The sequence below is a fragment of the Notechis scutatus genome, chromosome 7 (genome assembly GCF_049901735.1).
Source record: "Notechis scutatus isolate UNSWTSFEM ecotype Mainland chromosome 7, rNotScu1.2, whole genome shotgun sequence".
Lineage (NCBI taxonomy): Eukaryota > Metazoa > Chordata > Lepidosauria > Squamata > Elapidae > Notechis > Notechis scutatus.
The window spans coordinates 197501-215107 of NC_142015.1; the positions used below are offsets into that span (position 1 = coordinate 197501).

Consider the following 17607-nt stretch of genomic DNA (forward strand, 5'->3'; position numbering starts at 1 on the left):
TTCAGAGGTATCACCGCTTCCGTAGAGATTTGGACATCTGAAACTGGGTTTTGGGAACCAGGCTCCATTTTTACAGCAAGGGTGGGTGGAGGGTTCAAGTCCTCTGGTACTTCAGGGACATCCGTCATGGCTGAAGCAGTTGCCATGTTTCAAATTGGTAAAAGGTGACTTTTGGAAAATTTAGTGATTTTCCATGTAATTCCCTTTTTTTGTACTAGGGTGCGCTGCAAGCAGGTAGCAGAAAGTAGAATTGCTGCTGGATTTAATACTTGAGCACGTAGGTGGCGCTGCAGTCTGGGTGTGCTGACACAGTATGGCAGTTTCTAGGGTGCAATGTGTGCTTGCTATACAAGGAGGCACTAGAGGTCGCGTAGCAAAGTCTGAAGACTTGGAGGGCTAAACGCAGAAATATGCCTGTTAGTGTCGCTTGCTCCACAAGATGGCAGTAGAGGTTGCATAGCGAAGTCAGAAGACTGGATGGCTAAACGCAGAAATATGCATGGAAGACGCTGTTGCTACACCCATGTTAGGTTGCAGTTAATACTGGAACCTTGAATTAAATTGACTAAATTGTCCACAATAATTGCAAAAAGGGATTATCATTGGATAAAAACATTCTGGTCAAATTTGAGAAACTGTGTAAAAAAAAATATCAAACTCTGGGAAATTTCTGCTTGAGCCCCAGATGTAGCTGTGGGCTGCTTTGCTTAGGTCTGTTAGGTTGCAGTTAATCTTGGAACATTTGAATTAAATTGATTAAATTGTCCACAATAATTGCAAAAAGGGATTATTATTGCAAGCACATATTGGTAAACTCTGGGAAATTTCTCCTTGACCACCAGATGGTGCTGTGTGCTGCTTTGCTTGAATCTGTAGGGGTGGGGTGAACTCCAGAGGAATTTATTGTTTCCTTGCTGGAAGAAAACCAATCAATCAAATACAACACCCCAAAGGTTTGCTTGCAGTGTTATATGTTTTTTTAATTGTTTAATAAAGCTAGGGGAACATGAAGAAATTTTAAGGTTTTGAGAAGAAAGAGAAATTGTTCCTTTTTAAAACGTTGCTAGGATTAGCCTTCTTTGCTTTGAAGATGGTCTGTCAGTAATGAATTATGACCCCCCAATAAAACGGCCAGAGTAGTTGTAAAAATAGCTGGAGAGGCTTCTTTTATTGCCTCTGAGCTGGAAAAATGCAAAGTCTTTCAGCTGAAATGAGCAGGGCAAAGTTAGTTTTCCTTTCTAGAAATGCCAGCAAGATTTCTGAAACTTTCTCATTGTGTTTGGAAAGGGTTTGTAATTGGATGAATACAGGGATGGATGAGAGATACTTGGCCCCTCCCTTTCTTTTACAAATTGGTTCTTTCTGAGCTAGGAGTTGTAATTTGAGACACAGCACTTCTTTCGCTGAAGAGAAAAGGAGGGGGAATTTGCCCCTTTCTGGCTTGATACGAAGAAAAAGGAATCCTGCCTCAGTAAAGAGAAAAAAAAGGATCGAAGGAGGCAAATTTGATTGCCTTTGAAAGCCAGCGCATAGGATATTTGAAAAGTCTCTTGCGTAAAAGAGAAAGGAGGGGGGAATCTTGCCCCTCCCTGCAATTCAAACTGAGGCACAGAGCTTAGCATTCCACATTCACTTCTGGCTTCAACATTACTTTGCTTTATCACAAATCCAAATTAACTGTCTTTATACTGATGGGCTTCAGGACTTCAAAAAATCATCTTTTTACTATTCTGTATCCTGTACAGATGCAGATAGATAAATTCCACAAAACATCCATAATAAAGTACTTTTATTGGTTCATCAGGTATCCTCATAACTCACATTTGTGACAAAGTTCTTTAATGAGCAATCCTTTGCATATCTGTCTTGTAGGTAAAAGATGGTTTATCTCCTATCCTTTTTCTCCCATCTTGTAACGATAGAAGTAGAACAGTTACCACGAGTCCATGAGTTCAGCCAAGAGTGAGGAAAACTCCCCCAATCCCTCGAGGGTCAATTAAGTGACCAATTAGGATTACAGATGTGGTCACGTGACATGGACTACATTTCCCAGGATACCTTAAATAGATTTACCATGATTAAGGGAACAGCTCACAATTGCTACCTAACTATCCAATTCCCATACACTGGCTGGACAGCACATTTTTTGTTGGTTTTTTAAAAAAAAGGGTTTTCCCCTTTAAGATTAAATAACTTGAGTGTAGTAAATTGTTAATATAAATGATGGTAGTTTGTAAAAATTAATAGGTACAAACAGAAATATAATTTCCCACAGCAAAAAGAAAAACAAAGTAGAGATTAAATTGATTGTTTTGTTGAAAGGAAAGAACATGTCTCATTTCATTTCCATTTGGAAATCGCTTCTCGATTTTATGCTAATGAAAGAAAGAAGGAAGCTTTGATTTTAGTTTTGCTGATTAAATACACTGTTATAGAGATGGTTACTACTGTATATATTATTGTGTAAAAGTAAAAAGTTGAGGTTGTAGGGCTATTACCCTCAACTGTGCTAAGGAGGGCCAGACGTCCTTTTTCCTTTGTCCCATTTTACCCCACACTTTTTCCTTTTCCCTTTTCCCTCCCTTAGTTTTTCACTATTTTGCTTTGTATTTCATAGTCTGATAAACTAATAAAATTTTTCAAACCAAAAACAGTGACAGCAAACTCATCTTCTTGAAGACAAGCAAGTGTTGTTGGGGGGGGGGATGCAGGCTCATCAGAGCAGAAACATCTCCAGGATAAAATCCTTGGCACATTGTGGATCACTCAGGAAATGGGGCTTCCAACACTTTCCTCCTTTGCTCGGCAGGAGATTGAAAAGAGAAAAGTGTTTTCATTCCCAAGCAATGTCACAAAAGGTTATTAATTTTAAAAAGAAAAAAAGTATTTGACATTTGTAATTCATAGGGGAGATGAATGGCTGATATACAGATGAAAAACAGTGTCAGGCAGGAACAGCTTGTGATATTTATTTAACCAAAGTGGCCTCCATTTGTGAACTGAACATGACGGCAAATAAAATTTTACTTCTGATTCCTGTACAAAGTTGATTATTTGGAACTCCAATTAATTTTCTCTCTTTGCAGAAGTTACTCAAACTTTTCTAGTGCACAGTAAAGTAGTGGGGACATTGTGGACTTTCTGAAGATTCTGAAGTTGCATTAACATTTAAAGTTTAGGGAACAAACAGGGTGAACTTGAAGTATTAGCCCATGCAGGCAGATACGATGTAGTTACTGCCATTACTGAAACTTGGTGGGATGAAACACAAGATTGAAATATACTGATGGAAGGATACAAACTATTCAAAAGAAACAGACCTAACAAAAGAGGAGGTGGAGTTGCATTATATATAAAAGATCTCTACATCTCTACATAAATACACAAAACCTAGGATGAAAACCTCCTAGAATCCATACGGGTCAATATATAAGGGGGTGGGGAAATGAGATTGCCACAGGCCACCCAGCCAAGCAGAAGAAATAGATGAAGTCTTTGCTAATCAATTAACAAATGTACATAGGAAACATACCACAGTAGTAATGGGAGATTTAACTGATATCAACTGGGAGACAAACTCGGCAGCAAGTGGGAGATCGAACTGATTCCTAACCAACTTAGCTGACAAATTTGTCACCCAAAAGACAAGAGGAAGGAACTAGAGGAAAAACTATGCTGGACCTTATTCTTACAAACAGAGAAGAAGTGCTAGAGGGAGTTGTGCTGTCCCAGCCAGTCTATGGGAATTGGATAGTTACTTAGGAATTATGAGCTGTCCCCTTAAGGGAATGCATCATGGTAAATGTAGTTAAAGGTATCCTGGGAAATGTAGTTCATGTCACCTGGCCACATCTGTATTCCTAATTGGCCACTAAATTGACCCTTGAGGGGTTGGGGGAGTTTTCTTCATTCTTGCCTGAACTCACGAACTTATGGAAGCTTCTTTCTATTGCAAAGAGATGGGTTAGGAGATAACCATCTTTTACTACAAGGCAGATATACAAAGGATTGGTCATTAAAGAAGAACTTCGTCATAAATGTGAGTTATGAGGATACCTGATGAACCAATAAATGTAATTTGTTATGGACGTTGAGTTATCTATCTGCATCTGTACAGCTTCAAATCCATCTCTGTGCAGAAGGCAGAAAAGGAGTTGAAGTGACTGGATCCTTGGGCAAGAGTGACCCCATTATACTGGAATTCAGTACAATGCAAACACCACCCATAGAATATAATCTTCATCCAGATCCAGTCTTTTAAGACTAAGCCAGAGTTTACCATCATAAGGTAAAGTCGACTCCTTTAACATTGTCCAGGAAAGGAAATGGTAGGAGAACACCTGTCCCTCTAGACAAGTTCAAATCACTGGGACCTGACACATTACACCTGTTTGGAAGGAGCTGGCAGCTCTCAGAACTACGGAACAAAACCTTTCCGAGATCCTGAAGCGCAGGAGGACTGGAAAAGAGGACTGGAAAAGAACTGATGTGATTCCAATCTTCAAAAAAGAAAAAAAAACTATAAACCAATCAACTTGACACGACCTACAAAAATCCTGGAAAAGATAATTAAGTAGCGCATTTATGAGCACCTAGAAATGAACAAGATAATTACTAGAATCCAGCATGAATATGTCAAAAACAGATCATGCCAGACAAAATGTGTTGCCTTCATTGACCAAGGGACTAAATTAATGGCTCAGGAAAATGGACATAGTTTACTTAGACTTCAGTAAAGCATTTAACAAAGTAGACAACTGCCTACTTCATGGTAAGACAGAAAAACGTGGTATAGACACGTGGAGGGAAGCATGCAGTGGGGGTACTTCAAGGTTCTGTCTTAAGCCCAATTCTCTTCAACATCTTCATAATTATTTACATGGGAGGGTATATAGAAGGGGAACTCATCAAATTTGCAGACAACACCAAACTAGAGGGAATAGTCAACATTTTAGAAGATACACTCTCTCAAGAAGGAACTTGAGAGACCTGAACCAGGGTTCCTGTCCAACAAAACACAATTCTGTGGTGCAAAAAGTAAGGTTATTATATACCTAGGCAAGGAAAACTAAACATAGGGGTTTAGAATAGGCAGGACCTGGCTCAACAGTAGTGATTGTGAGAGTGATCTTGGTGTACTAGTAGACTACCACTTGCACTTTATGGCAGGATGCCAGCAGAACGAAGAAGCTGAAGCTGGCAGGCCCCTGGCACCAACATAGTCCTAGGCGGCATCAACAGAGGGATAGTATCAAGATCACTTGAAGTGATATCACTTTATAGTGCCCTTGTAAGACCATACCGTACTTGCATACTGCACCCTGGCCATTATGATCACTCTTCAAAGAGTACAGAGGACCCATTGCAAAGATGAAAAGGGGTTGGGAGGAAAAACCATAGGATGAACAGTTCAGGGAATTCGGTAAGGTCTAGCCTATCAAAGGGAATGATGGCAGCCTCCCAGGACTTGAGGGGCTGTCCAGCACAGAGAAGAGAGGTCAACCTATCTCCAAAGCACCACAAGAAGTAATGAATGGAAGACCATTAAAGAGACATTCAACCTAGAACTAAGGAGAAACGCCTTGACAGTGAGAACAGTCAGTGAGTGGCTTGTCGCTGGAAGTTGTGGCTGCTCCATCACCAGAGGTTTCCAAAAAGAGACTGGACAGCCATTTGTCCAGAACGGTGCCATGGGCAGGGGGTCACTCTAGAGGCCCTCCCTCCCAACTCTATTATTCTGTCCTCTATACTCTACTCCACCAGGTACTCCCGAAGGACAACAAGAAGGGCCAGGCATGCTGGGCTGCTCTTGGTAAAAGGGAACCACCAGAACCCCTCCCCACATCCACCCTCCCCGCCCTTGGGCCTGCTCGTAGGGCAGAGTAGAGTTTAAAAGAGATCTTCAGCACAACAGTTGGGCTGCTCTGCAGAACCACTTTATATTTTCTGGGCTATTGTAATAAAGTGACAGTTGCACTTCTCAAGAACTCACTAAAGATAACATACCCTTTTATCCTACCATAAAAGATGTAACAATGCTGTTGAACGTTCAGTTAGAAATTCAGTTTCAGAATGACAGAGGAGAACTTGCGAAGCAGAAAAGAACGAAAGCCGGAAAACAACTCCAGCAAAACCAGTCCAGCTTTTCATTAGGAGGTTTTGAAATTAAATTAAATTAAAAGTGATTTAAGGCAAGTGATCCCCAACCTTCCCGGCTTTGTAGATTGGGGTGGGGGGGCAGGGAGAGGAGGAAATGATTCTGTGAGAGCGGCAGGCCTGCGCTTGCACACACACACAGCTCACACAGGGCCTGGAGGCCCCGCGGCCCTGGTCCTTTCTTTGGGCCAATGGGCCTTTCTGCCTAAGGGCAAAAACAGGTGGAAGATCCAGCCTAGAATTAGGGAGAAATGTATGGACAGGAAGAACAATTAACCAGTGGAACAGAAGCTGCCTCTAGGGAAGAAGGCAGAGCCTCCTCGCTGACGGACCGTAGATTGCGACTCTCTGCGGCTATGGTCTGTGCTCTTTTGTTGGAGAGCCCCGATCATTACGATTAGGGGCTGAAGCTGCCTTGGAGGGGTGGCGGAGTAAGGGAAGCCACAAGCCAGGCTGGGGGGAGCCGCATCTCCCCCCTGGGCTTGGTCTTTTTCCCCCCCGAAGATGACTGCAGCGGCGGTTTAAAATGGCCACCCCGAAGAAGAGGACTCAGCTGGATTAAGATTTGTGCAGGAGGGAAGAAAGAGGTGGATAACATCTGAACCAGGACAACTGGGCAATACAACTAAACAAAAGTACCCCGGGATTAAGGGTAACATGGAATTTTTAAGAAAAGAAAAGTGAGCGGCGAAATTACAAAGGGACAGGGGGGGAAAAAGAAAATATTTTTGACAGCTAAGTGGGGCTTCGAACCGGGAAAGGAAGAAGCTGGAACTAAAGATTTAACTAAATTGGACTAAAATATTTTGGGAATAAACAGGCATAAAATAAAGCTGGACTTAAGATTGTCAAAAAATAATAATAATAAAGTTTACAAATTGGAGACTGGACTGTGCTGGAATATTGAGGTTCGAAAAACCCTAAATAAAAAAATAGGGGGAAAAGGTGAAGACTTTGTAGGAGAGTGCCACCTTTTGACAAAAATTTGAGCTCAAACAAAACGGAAAGCATCCTGTTTCTGAATGAACTTGTGTGGATATAACATTAAAGAAATATTGAAACAAAGTAAGAATCTTAGAAAGTGAAAGCAGAACCAGAATAAAGAAAAAGCAAGGAAAGACTGACTGTGGGATTGATTGATGTTTTTGGTATAGACCCTGGGCTGAAATAATTGAGAACTTTAGAAAACTGAAAGAAGAAAGAAGGAAAGTAAAAGTGTTTTTTGGGGGTGGACTTTAACAATCATAAAATATAAGAGTGTGTAATGATGATCTCTCTTCGGGAATTAAAAATGGAACTTAAAAATATGAGAGAATTACTACAGGAAAGAGGCGAATCACTTTGCTCTGTGTTAGAAAAAATGGAAATGGTGATTGAAGAACAAGAAGAAAGAGCTTCAGAGGAGAAGTCGATTCAAGGAGAAGACATTTTAAATAGACAATTAACACAAAGAACACTACAAAGAAGTGGGGAAAGAAGGAAGGTTAAAAAGTTGAAATTTAAGAAGGCAATCAAAAGGGGGAATACCTGTGAAGTCAGGAAAGGCAGAAAGACCCAGCAGAAAAGGGGAAAGGAAGATATTAAGAAAGAGAGGGATATAAACTGGAATGAGAAAAGATATGGGGAAAAGAGGGGGAGGAGAAGCAGTAAGAAACAGGTGCATGAAATAAAGAAATACGGAAATAGTAAAATGTTGAAAAGAAATTGTTTTTTCAGAGATAATGGTTGATGGGATTCTGCAGGATGAAAAGGGGATTCTGCAGGATGACAAGGGGTAATAAGAATATTTCTGCAATTAAAAATATTTAGAAAATAGGGTAATATAGATACTGATTACTCTTATTAAAAATCAAGGGGGGAAAATATGCTGCAGAATCCAAGTGAAAAGATGGAATGATTATTATTGTAACTTCTTAAAAATAATGGTTTATTGGGAATCAAGATGAGGGAATAAAGGTATATTTTAATCATTGAAGTGTCATTCTCAAAACAGTAAAAGGGGGGAAACCTATACTTGTGTTGTTGTTTTTAGTGTTAAAAGTTGTATCAATCTAGAATTTATAAAAAGAATGTGTAATGGAAAGGGAATATGACAGACTAAAGAACCAACTAAATTAATAAGTTAATATAGACTATTAAAAGCAAGGAGAGACATTGGTAACTTTTTTATTATTATTATTATTATTATTATTATTATTATTATTATTATTATTATGCAAACACATATTGTTTATCTTTATTTTTAAAATAAATATTAAAGGATTATATTTAAAATAATTGAAATGAAACAAAAAGATGCTTCGATTGAGATTAATGAAAGAGGCTAGAATTAATGTGTTTGTTTCTCTCCTTACTGAACATTTGGAATGGAAAAGGTAATAATAGAACTAAGTATGCATATATGAATGTATAATTGCTGTCATATTTGTATGTAAAGGTGATGACCCGGAAATATGTTGTCCACTAAAAAGAGATTTTTGTTTTTAATGTGAAAAACTGAATAAAATTTGTTAAAAAAGAAAGAAAGAAGCAGCTGCCTCTAGAAGTTGTGGGTGCTCCACTGCTGGACAGCCATTTGTTTGGAATGGTTTAGGATCTTCTACTCAGGAAGTGGGCTGGATTAGAAGACCTCCAAGGTGCCCCCTTCCAATCCTATTATTCTAGGTCTATGTCCTGCATAGCCTCACATTTGTCCAGCTTGGGGAGCACTTAGCCAGCCTCTCCCTTTCGGAGCAGCCGCTGCTGAGATGCTGTTCTTTCCTAACAAGCTCTGCTCTCGCTCTCTCCTTACAATAATTTTATTAGAATTTTAAAATAAAAATATAAACAATTAAAATAAGAAAAATACAGAAAATAAGATTTAAAAAGATATAAAATTATGACCTCTTGCCCTTTCCCCTTCCTCTTTGAGTCTTTGATAATCCCCAAATCCACTCTGCAACACTTTCCAAACAATGGGAAAGTTCTGAAGTTGATATTTTTGACTGCAAATACATGGAGTTTCAAGATGGCCGTGCCCAGGGAGGATGCCTACGGGGTGGGGGGGAGGGGGGAGCATGTAACGGGTCCATGCTCAGGGGCTCTACGAAAAGGAGACCGTCGTCCTTCCCCATTGGCAAGACTTCCAGAAGGAGGACTGAGGCCATGACTCTTGCAGTCCCATCCCCAGAGACCGTCTCCTGTGGCGGGCAAGTTGAGGGGAAGGAGGAGCCAGGGATAAGGAAAGGGCCCCGTGTGGTGGGAAAGTGCCTTACGGTTTTCAGCAGCGTCTGGTTGTCTCGGAGGGATCCCACCATGCCAATAAAAGAAACGGCAAAGATCGTGAGGCCCAGGAGGATGAGAATGACGGCTGGGGCCAGGAAGAGCCCTTCCAGGGTCCGGTGCTTCTGCCTTTCCACTTCGGCATAAATGCCCACGCAGAAGATGACAAGGCCGACCATCTGCAGGGGAGGGGAAGGAAAAGCAACTTAGACCCTCTCTGCCTCCCAGCCAAGGGGCGGCTGGGCAGGCTTTGGGCCTTCTGCTCCCGTCCAGCCAGCCAATGGAGCAGGTGGGGGGCGGGCAGGTGGCAAGGAAGGGTCTGCAGGGGTGACCTCTTGACATTTCTTGACCCAGCTTTTCTATCGGAGAGGCCAGGAAAAAGAATCTTCCAATATGAAAACAGGATCAACAATAATATTTCACAAGTTAAAATCAATGCATGAATGTCAAGCCAAAGGGCTACAGATCTGCATAAATTTTATCTTCCATCGTTTATCATGATGAGCTATAGACAGCCGATTGCTGTTTTCATTATTAAAATATCTTTTAAAGTAATTCCATACAGGAAAAGCACTTTTCTTCCTTATTTTTTTACCTGGTTTCCATTTGCTATTTATTGTTCTCAATATGGCAATAGACTGCACTGCATCAAATGAATTTTTCTTAGATGTCTACTCTAGATGTTTCCAATATTTTACTAAACTAGCAACTATTAATTAAAAATCTAACACAAGTATTGTTTCTCAAATGTATATTCTTACCAGAAAATAATGACCAAAGGCCTAATGTACTTTTTCTATGCTTTCGTTATGATGCAATTTTCTGAAATACCCTCAAATGGCTAATTTTGAGCAAGACCACACATAAAGGCAAATAAATAATTTAGTTCTGGCAACCCCTCCAGCATCAAAATATGCTTGCTTTAACTATAATTTTTTTTTCCTGGGCTATGCTGCTAATATTGGAAAATCTTTCATCATGATTTCTGCAAATTTGTGGAGAAGTTAGGAAATATGTTTTGCCAGGCTCATTTGTGAAAAACCTCTCTCTCTCTCTCTCTCTGTGTGTGTGTGTGTGTGTATCTGTGTATCCATGTATCCATCCATCCATCCATCTCATGGGACAATCATGACCTGGGTGCCTGAGAAGCTTGGAGGCAGCTGTGCCTATCAGGAAGTGGGCAGGAAATGTCTTGGTAAACAAATATCACCCACCCACCGCCTTCTAATCCACAAGCAGCAAGGCCACCCTAGCTATCCATTCTTCACATGACAGATCACAGGAAAGGACAGCAGTTTAATTCCACTTTAAAGGTCAGTTATTTCAAACCAAGCGGCAGCAAATACCTTATTAAAAAACAGCACCAGAGATCCTGTAAATGCCATCCGTTTCTCACAAGCTTTACTCAGAGAAAAGCAGCCGGGGGTGGCATCCCCTCAGTCCCCCACAGGCCCAGGGGCTGCTGCTGCTGCAGCAGCATCAATAGGAACAGCCTTTCTCCTGACAGCTTTCAACCACATCTGCTCTAAGCCATTCCAATGGAATACGAATAATCACACCACTCAGAAGACAAGCAACAGCTAATCAATAAATAAATAACACCAGAGCAATATGTACTACAAGCAACAAATAGCCATTTTGCTAGGAGCCAAATGAATGTCAGCTGGAGCAAAGTTATTATTCTGTTAAAATTTCCTTCCACAGAAATTAGGAATCAGTGTTTATGTAACTCAGAAAGGCATTTTTCTGAAATTGCTGGACACAATGATTAGTAAAGTAATGGCGCTGCAGCTTGCAGAAGAACAAAGAAAGCTCACAGATGACGAGTCGGAAGAGGGAAACAACAGCCCAGATGAATATGGAGAACAAGGACCATTGCCAAAGGATATAAAAGGATTTAAAATAGAGGCACTGACACCAGAGACAACAAATAAAAGAGATAAGGCTCCCAAGACTAAGAAGAAGGAATTATATAAGAAGAAACCCCAAAAAAGAGAACTGGAAAAGGTCGGGGAAAACATGGCTGACAGGCAGAGGGAAATAAAAATAATACCAGAAGGAAAAAAGAAGAAAGACCGGGGAAACTTAGAAAAGGGAAAGCTGGCTATAATTAAAAGAAATAATAAAGCCGAAAAAATTAGAGATAAGGGTTAGGGATCTATAAGGGGGATACCACAGGGGAATGTATATTGGTATTTAGTCTAAAACTTGCTGGGAAATATTTTAGCATTCTATAACTATAACTATAACTATAACTAAACTATAACTATAACTATAACTAAACTATAACTATATACATATACATATACATATACATATACATATACATATACATATACATACATACATACATACATACATACATACATATATATATATATATATATATATATATATATATATATATATATATATATATATATATAATGTTTTCTGAGGTTCTCGGGTATTTGTATGTGGATCTTTGGTTATTGGGTTTCTCGCGTAAGATTCAGTATCTAGGCACGTTGGCGAGGTCCCACTCGCCATCTCAGGCTGGTGCTTGGCTTAGTGCCAGTGCAAGCACTGGCACTAAGCCGAAAGCACCAGCCTGAAGATGGCGAGTGGGACCTCGCCAAACGCTGCTCAGATACTTTGAATCTTACGCGGGAGAAAACCCGAATAACTAAAGATCCACATATATATATATATATATATATATACTGTGTTTCTCAACAATACGACCTCCCCCAATAGGAAGACCCAGCATGTTTTCTAGGCATAAAATGAAATTAAGCCCCTCCCCCCAAATTTAGGCCTATTTTAAAACATGCAAAATGGGGGGAAGGGCAGGGGGACTTGCCGTTAGGAGCGCCTCGCAGGCAGCAATTCCTCGCCACCAGCTGCCCCTAATGGGCGATCATGGCAGAGCGTGGAGAGCTCCCTACTCCTGCCAAGCACCTTTGCAGCAGACCCAAGACCTTCAGCGCCCACCGCTGTTGATTTCCCTTCTGCCCATGCCGCCGCCGCGTTTGGAGCTGCCACTTCCATGTTTGGAGCACCACTGCTGTTTGGAGCACCGCTGCCGTTTGGAGCTGTGGCTTCTGCATTTGGAGGTGCCGCTGCGTTTGGAGCTGCCGCTTCCACGTTTGGAGCACTGCTGCTGTTTGGAGCACTGCTGCTGTTTGGAGCTGCCGCTTCCACATATGGAGCTGCCGCCGCGTTTTGAGCTGCCGCTTCCGCGTTTGGAACCCCACCGCTGTTTGGAGCACTGCCGCTGTTTGGAGTTGCCATGTCCGCATTTGGAGCTGCCGCCGCGTTTGGAGCTGCCGCTTCCGCATTTGGAGCACTGCCGCTGTTTGGAGCACCACCGCCATTTGGAGCGCCGCCACCACTCCAAACACGGCGGCACCTCCAAACACGGAAGTGGCAGCTCCAAACATGACAGCGGTGCTCCAAATGGCAGCGACACTCCAAACACAGAAGCGGCAGCTCCAAATGTGGCGGCAGAATGGGCAGAAGGGAAAGCAACAGCGGCGGGTGCCAAAGGTCTTGGGTCTGCAGCAAAGGTGTTTGGTGGGAGTAGGGAGCTCTCTGTGCTTCGCCATGATCACCCGTTAGGAGCGGCTGGTGGCGAGGCTGCCCGCGGGACGCTCTAGATGAGGATGCAAGGGGGGGAATTAAGTCACCCCCGAAAAGACGGCCTAGCCGTTTTTTCAGGGCTCAAAAAAATATAAGACCCGGCCTTCTTTTATGAGAAACACGGTATATGTGTGTGTGTGTGTGTGTGTGTGTGTGTGTGTTTTCTGAGGTTTTCGCAGGTATTTGTATGCGGATCTTTGGTTATTCGGGTTTTCTCCAGTGTAAAATTGGAAGTATCTAGGCGACGTTTTGCTGAAGTCTCATTCATCATCTTCAGGCTTGTGTCTTCGACTTGTGCTTCTCAGAGTAATTTGAGCTTGCAGCTGCTTCTTCCTTTTAACTGCTAGTGGGGGTGTGACTTGATTGGGTGGGGGCTTGGCTATGTTCTGATTGGGTGGGGGAGTGTTCTGATTGGTTGGGGGTTTGGCTGTGTTCTGATTGGTTGGGGGGTTGGCTGTGTTCTGATTGGCTGGGGGTGTGTTCCGTTCAGGTGGAGGCTTGGTTGTGCTCAGGTTAGTCTTAGTTGCCGGGGGATTTGAGCTAGTGAGCTGTGATCCTGTTTGGCTTCGCGTTTGTGGTCGTGCCACATCTTCATGGTGGGCGTCAGTTCGCTTCATGTATGGGTCGGAGGAGTTTGAAGCAGGTAGTGATGCAGCTGCGGTATGGCTTCTGGTCCGTGGTCGTGTCTCATCTTCTGTGTGGGTGTGAGTCTGCTTTCTACGTGGAAGTGTGGTGGTAGCATCATGGGTGTGGGTCTGGTTTCATCTGGGTGCCTGGTTGGGGTGTGTTTGAGCTGGAGGTATCAGGGGGAGTCTGTTTGTGCCCAGGTGTTTGCCTGGCTTGTGGTGTGGAGATTTTTTTGTTTGAGAGTGCAGGCTTCCAGATAATTGACAGTCTGGTGGAGTCATCTCTTCTATTCATGCTTTCAGGTCTTTTTTCAATTTCTATGGCTTCAATCTCTATGGCTATGGCCTGATACCTCCAGCTCAAACACACCCCAACCAGGCACCCAGATGATAAATGATAGCCTTCCTAATAAATGATAGCCGTCCGTTTACTCGGAGCCAAGCCGCACTAAAAGCCTCCAATGCAGGAAACACAATGTTGCCAGCCAATCAAGACAAAAAAAGCCACAAAACAGACAGAAGATATTAGAAACACCAATCAAGCAGAGCACAGCAAATTCCAAGACCAATAAACACAGACCAAGACTCCCAACTATCTTTTCTATCATTTGCGCCTTCAGCTACCGAGTTCTTAGTTGACCCTTTGCTGAAAAGTGTAGGGAAGAAGGGCACTTGCTCTGGGCAGGCAGGCAGACCAGAAACAACGCGGGAAAGGAAGAGGTGGCAACCCTAGAAGACAACTAGCAATCTGTCCTCTAGAAGAGAGTATTTGTAGCTCAGGATGGAACTGGCCCAAGGCACTAATCGGGCTCCCTAGTTGGCTAATGAAACATCTGCAAGGAAAAAAGCCAGGCTCACAGAACACAAAAGACCCCACAATTTTTCCTCTATTTGTATCAGCATCGCATTTGATCATTTATTGATAATGCTTGTTATGGATTCCATTAATAGAGAGAAATTAACTCGCAAAGAATCCAAGGTGTGCCAGTGCACATTTTCCATTTATTTTCTTCCTAGAACCCAGCAAATGTGCAAAGGGAGACAGTTGCCGATGGCCTTTCTACCAAGTACATCCATTTGCTCTTTGCTCCTCTCAGAACTTTAACGGATTAACAGAGTTGGAAGGGACCTTGTAGGTCATCCAGCCCAAGCAGGAGACCCTACACCATTTCTGACAAATGACAGTCCAGTCTCTTCTTGAAAGCTTCCCGTGAGGAAGAAGCTCCCACAACTGCTGAAGGCAAATTTCTTTATTCTTATTGCCATAAAAAATAACTATGGTACATGGGTAATCTAAATGACACTAAGCCATGATATTTTTAGTCATGGTTTATTAAAACCATAACTGGCAAAGTTCATGCTTACACTAAGCCTGAACTCCAGTTTGAACAAATTACAATTGCTTACAAGTTTCCTTGGCATTAAACAAGTCATTACTTTCATAATTATGATGATGGTGAATAAATCATATGAAACATCAAGACTTCTACATAATGAACTTGTGTTAAATGAAACACAACAGAGGAGAAGCAAATGCCTCCATTCAATATAAAATTCTTCAACAAAGCAGAACAGAGATGATGAGTCAGGAGCTCCATGACAGCAAAATAGAAGGTGCAGGCTGGATCTACAAAACACCGTAGCATCCAAAACCAGTTCAACATTCCCACCAAGATCCAGGCCGAAGCCTGAGACCCAAGCCACAAACAAGAGCCCCAGGATGTCCTCTCCACACAGGCAGAACTGAGGCTGTTCAAGGATATAAGTGTCCTGGTTGACCACTGCTTAAGTATGCTCCAGCAAGGTGCCCATCAACAGGCTCAGAGCATCCATTGTTATGATTTGCAACAAGCTTTTCCTTCAGATTCCCAAAAGAATTCAGGAAAAAAGGGCTACAGGTAGTCTTCATTTAGCAACCCCAACCGGTCATTCAGTCCAGTAACGGAGTTTTTGCTCTTTGCTTTGCCTTGCAGATCCGCCATAGTGGTTAAGTGCAAGGATTGGTCACAAACTTACCTTGTCATCACCACACTAATTGCGAACAGTTGAGGGCTAACTGTATTCCCAGAGGAAGAAAAGAAGCTGTTTCCCCAAATCTAAAATTCAGCCTCTGCCTGACTTCCATGTGGCTGGAGGCGGGATGGGGAGGAAGTTTGCCACATCCTAACACGATGCTTAGCGTTTTGGAAACCAGGGGCTCAGGCCCCGGGGAAGCAGAGGTGAGGACAGAGCCTCCCCCTCGTGGGGTTCCAGGAGGTTCTTAAAGATGGCTCTGATCCCAAGCTGGGTTTATTGGAGGGATCTATTTCAACATGTGTCGCTTTTAAGATAATTTTAGTCTGGGCTGTCAGCGTAGCTTTTTGTTTTGTTTTTATGGGGAGCTGTCCAGAGTCCATTACAGCTGAGAGCTATAACCAATTTGAATGAATGAATGAATGAATGAATGCACACACAAACGTTCCCAGTCTTCTCTCACTTGAAGCCCATCAGAGCTTGGCAAGGATTTTCCAGCTGTGTTTCCAGAGAACATGATGTGGTTCCCTGAGAAACTAAGGGACCGAATGTACACCTTTACTCAAACACAGCCAATCATCTCCCGCTAGAGCTTTGCCCTTGTTTAGAGGTCTGGGATCCTCAAAAAAAAAAAAAAAAAAAAAAAAGCCAAGCCTAATCGGTTCCCCCTTCCAGAGAAAGCTTGGAAGCCTCTGAAGAAGAGTCACAGCTGGAGGACCCCTGACCGGTTGAGGCTCCTACAGGCTGCCCAGGTAGGTAGATGGTTCCAGCCAGGTGTCCCCAGCTGACTCCAGAGCCAAGGCCCAGAGCCAGGGAATTGCCTGGGCCGCTGCAGGCAAAGGGCCTCGCTTGCATTCCGGCTCAGCACTGCAGTGGGGGGCTCAGATTGTGCAGAAACGGAAAAAACCCGAAACCGGGAAGGATCCAAGCGGAGCCCTTGCGGTGCAGCGGCCAAGGAAACCGCCGCGCACAGTCCGTCCGGCAACCGCGCGGCGCCCAAACGGCAGAAAGAAACAAAGGGCCGACTCTGCGGGCGGCGGGGCGCCTCCGGGGCGGGAAGCTCGGGGAATCCGCCCGCCAGGCCCCGCCGCCAGGCGCGCACCACCGGCCTCGCTCTCCCGGCACAGGCGTGGCGCGAAGCCCGGGAAAAGCGCAGGCAGCGGCCGGCAACGGCGCCCGGGCGACAAGGCGGAGGCGGCCCCGCTGCCCAAGGGAGCCGGCGGGGGCGCGGCCAGGGCGAGGCGAGGCTCAGCCGGGCGCCCGGCGCGTGTGGGAAGGGGCCTACCGAGAAGAGGGTGGAGGACGCCGAGAGCGCGAACTTGACGCAGTAGTAGTAGGGCAGCGAGTCCCGCCAGGCCGGCCCCGAGCCGCCCATGGCTCCGCAGGGCCGCCGCCGCCGCCCGCCGCCAGGAAGGCCGGCCGGGCACCTGCGCGGGGAGGCGTCGGCGTCAGCTGTGGCTGCTGGGCGCGGCGCTTTCTCTTTCTCCGGGGCTCCGTCCACTTCCGCTCGGAAAGCTCAGGCGACGCGAGGGGCAGCGGAGGGGCGGCGGGCCCCAGGCCGGGCCGCGGAGTGGAGGCGCCCGCCTTTCGCCCCCGAGAGGCTGCGCCGGCAAGAGAGTCCCGAGGGGCGTCCCGAGCGAGGAGCGGAGCACGGGGCGCTTGCCCAGAGAGCGGGAACCGGGCTCCGCGCCCCGCCCGACCTCCGGGCTCCGCTCCTCGCTCGGGACGCGGAGGGTCAAGTTCTGCCCGAGGCCCCGCGCGGCTCCCGTGGAAGGCCCGGCAGAGTCTCCCTGGGCAAAGCCCGCCAGGGGCCCTGTAAAGCGCCACAGCAGGAACAGCCGCCCGCCCGCCTGCCCGGGGTCTTGAAAACGGGGCCTCCTGCCCAGAGACCAGGCCCAGCTTTTGGGCTGCAGTGCCCGATCCAGACAAG

At 44.5% G+C, this 17607-nt stretch overlaps 1 protein-coding gene across 3 annotated transcripts in view; it reads right to left on the bottom strand.

Annotated features, from left to right (window-relative positions):
• Window positions 1-17375, bottom strand: part of LOC113423379 (tetraspanin-15-like) — a 35265-nt gene extending 17890 nt beyond the window's left edge. Inside the window, exons 1-2 of one of the 3 annotated variants that reach the window (XM_087969849.1) lie at window positions 16963-17375; window positions 9411-9596 (exon numbers count right to left, since the gene is read on the bottom strand). In XM_087969849.1, the coding sequence (XP_087825975.1) occupies window positions 9411-9596; window positions 16963-17052 (276 nt within the window). In that variant the 5' untranslated portion in view covers window positions 17053-17375. Of the gene's footprint in view, window positions 1-9410; window positions 9597-16121 lie in introns of all 3 variants that reach the window. The other 2 variants (XM_087969850.1, XM_087969851.1) reach the window with 2 other exon arrangements.
• Window positions 17376-17607: the final 232 nt, after the last annotated feature.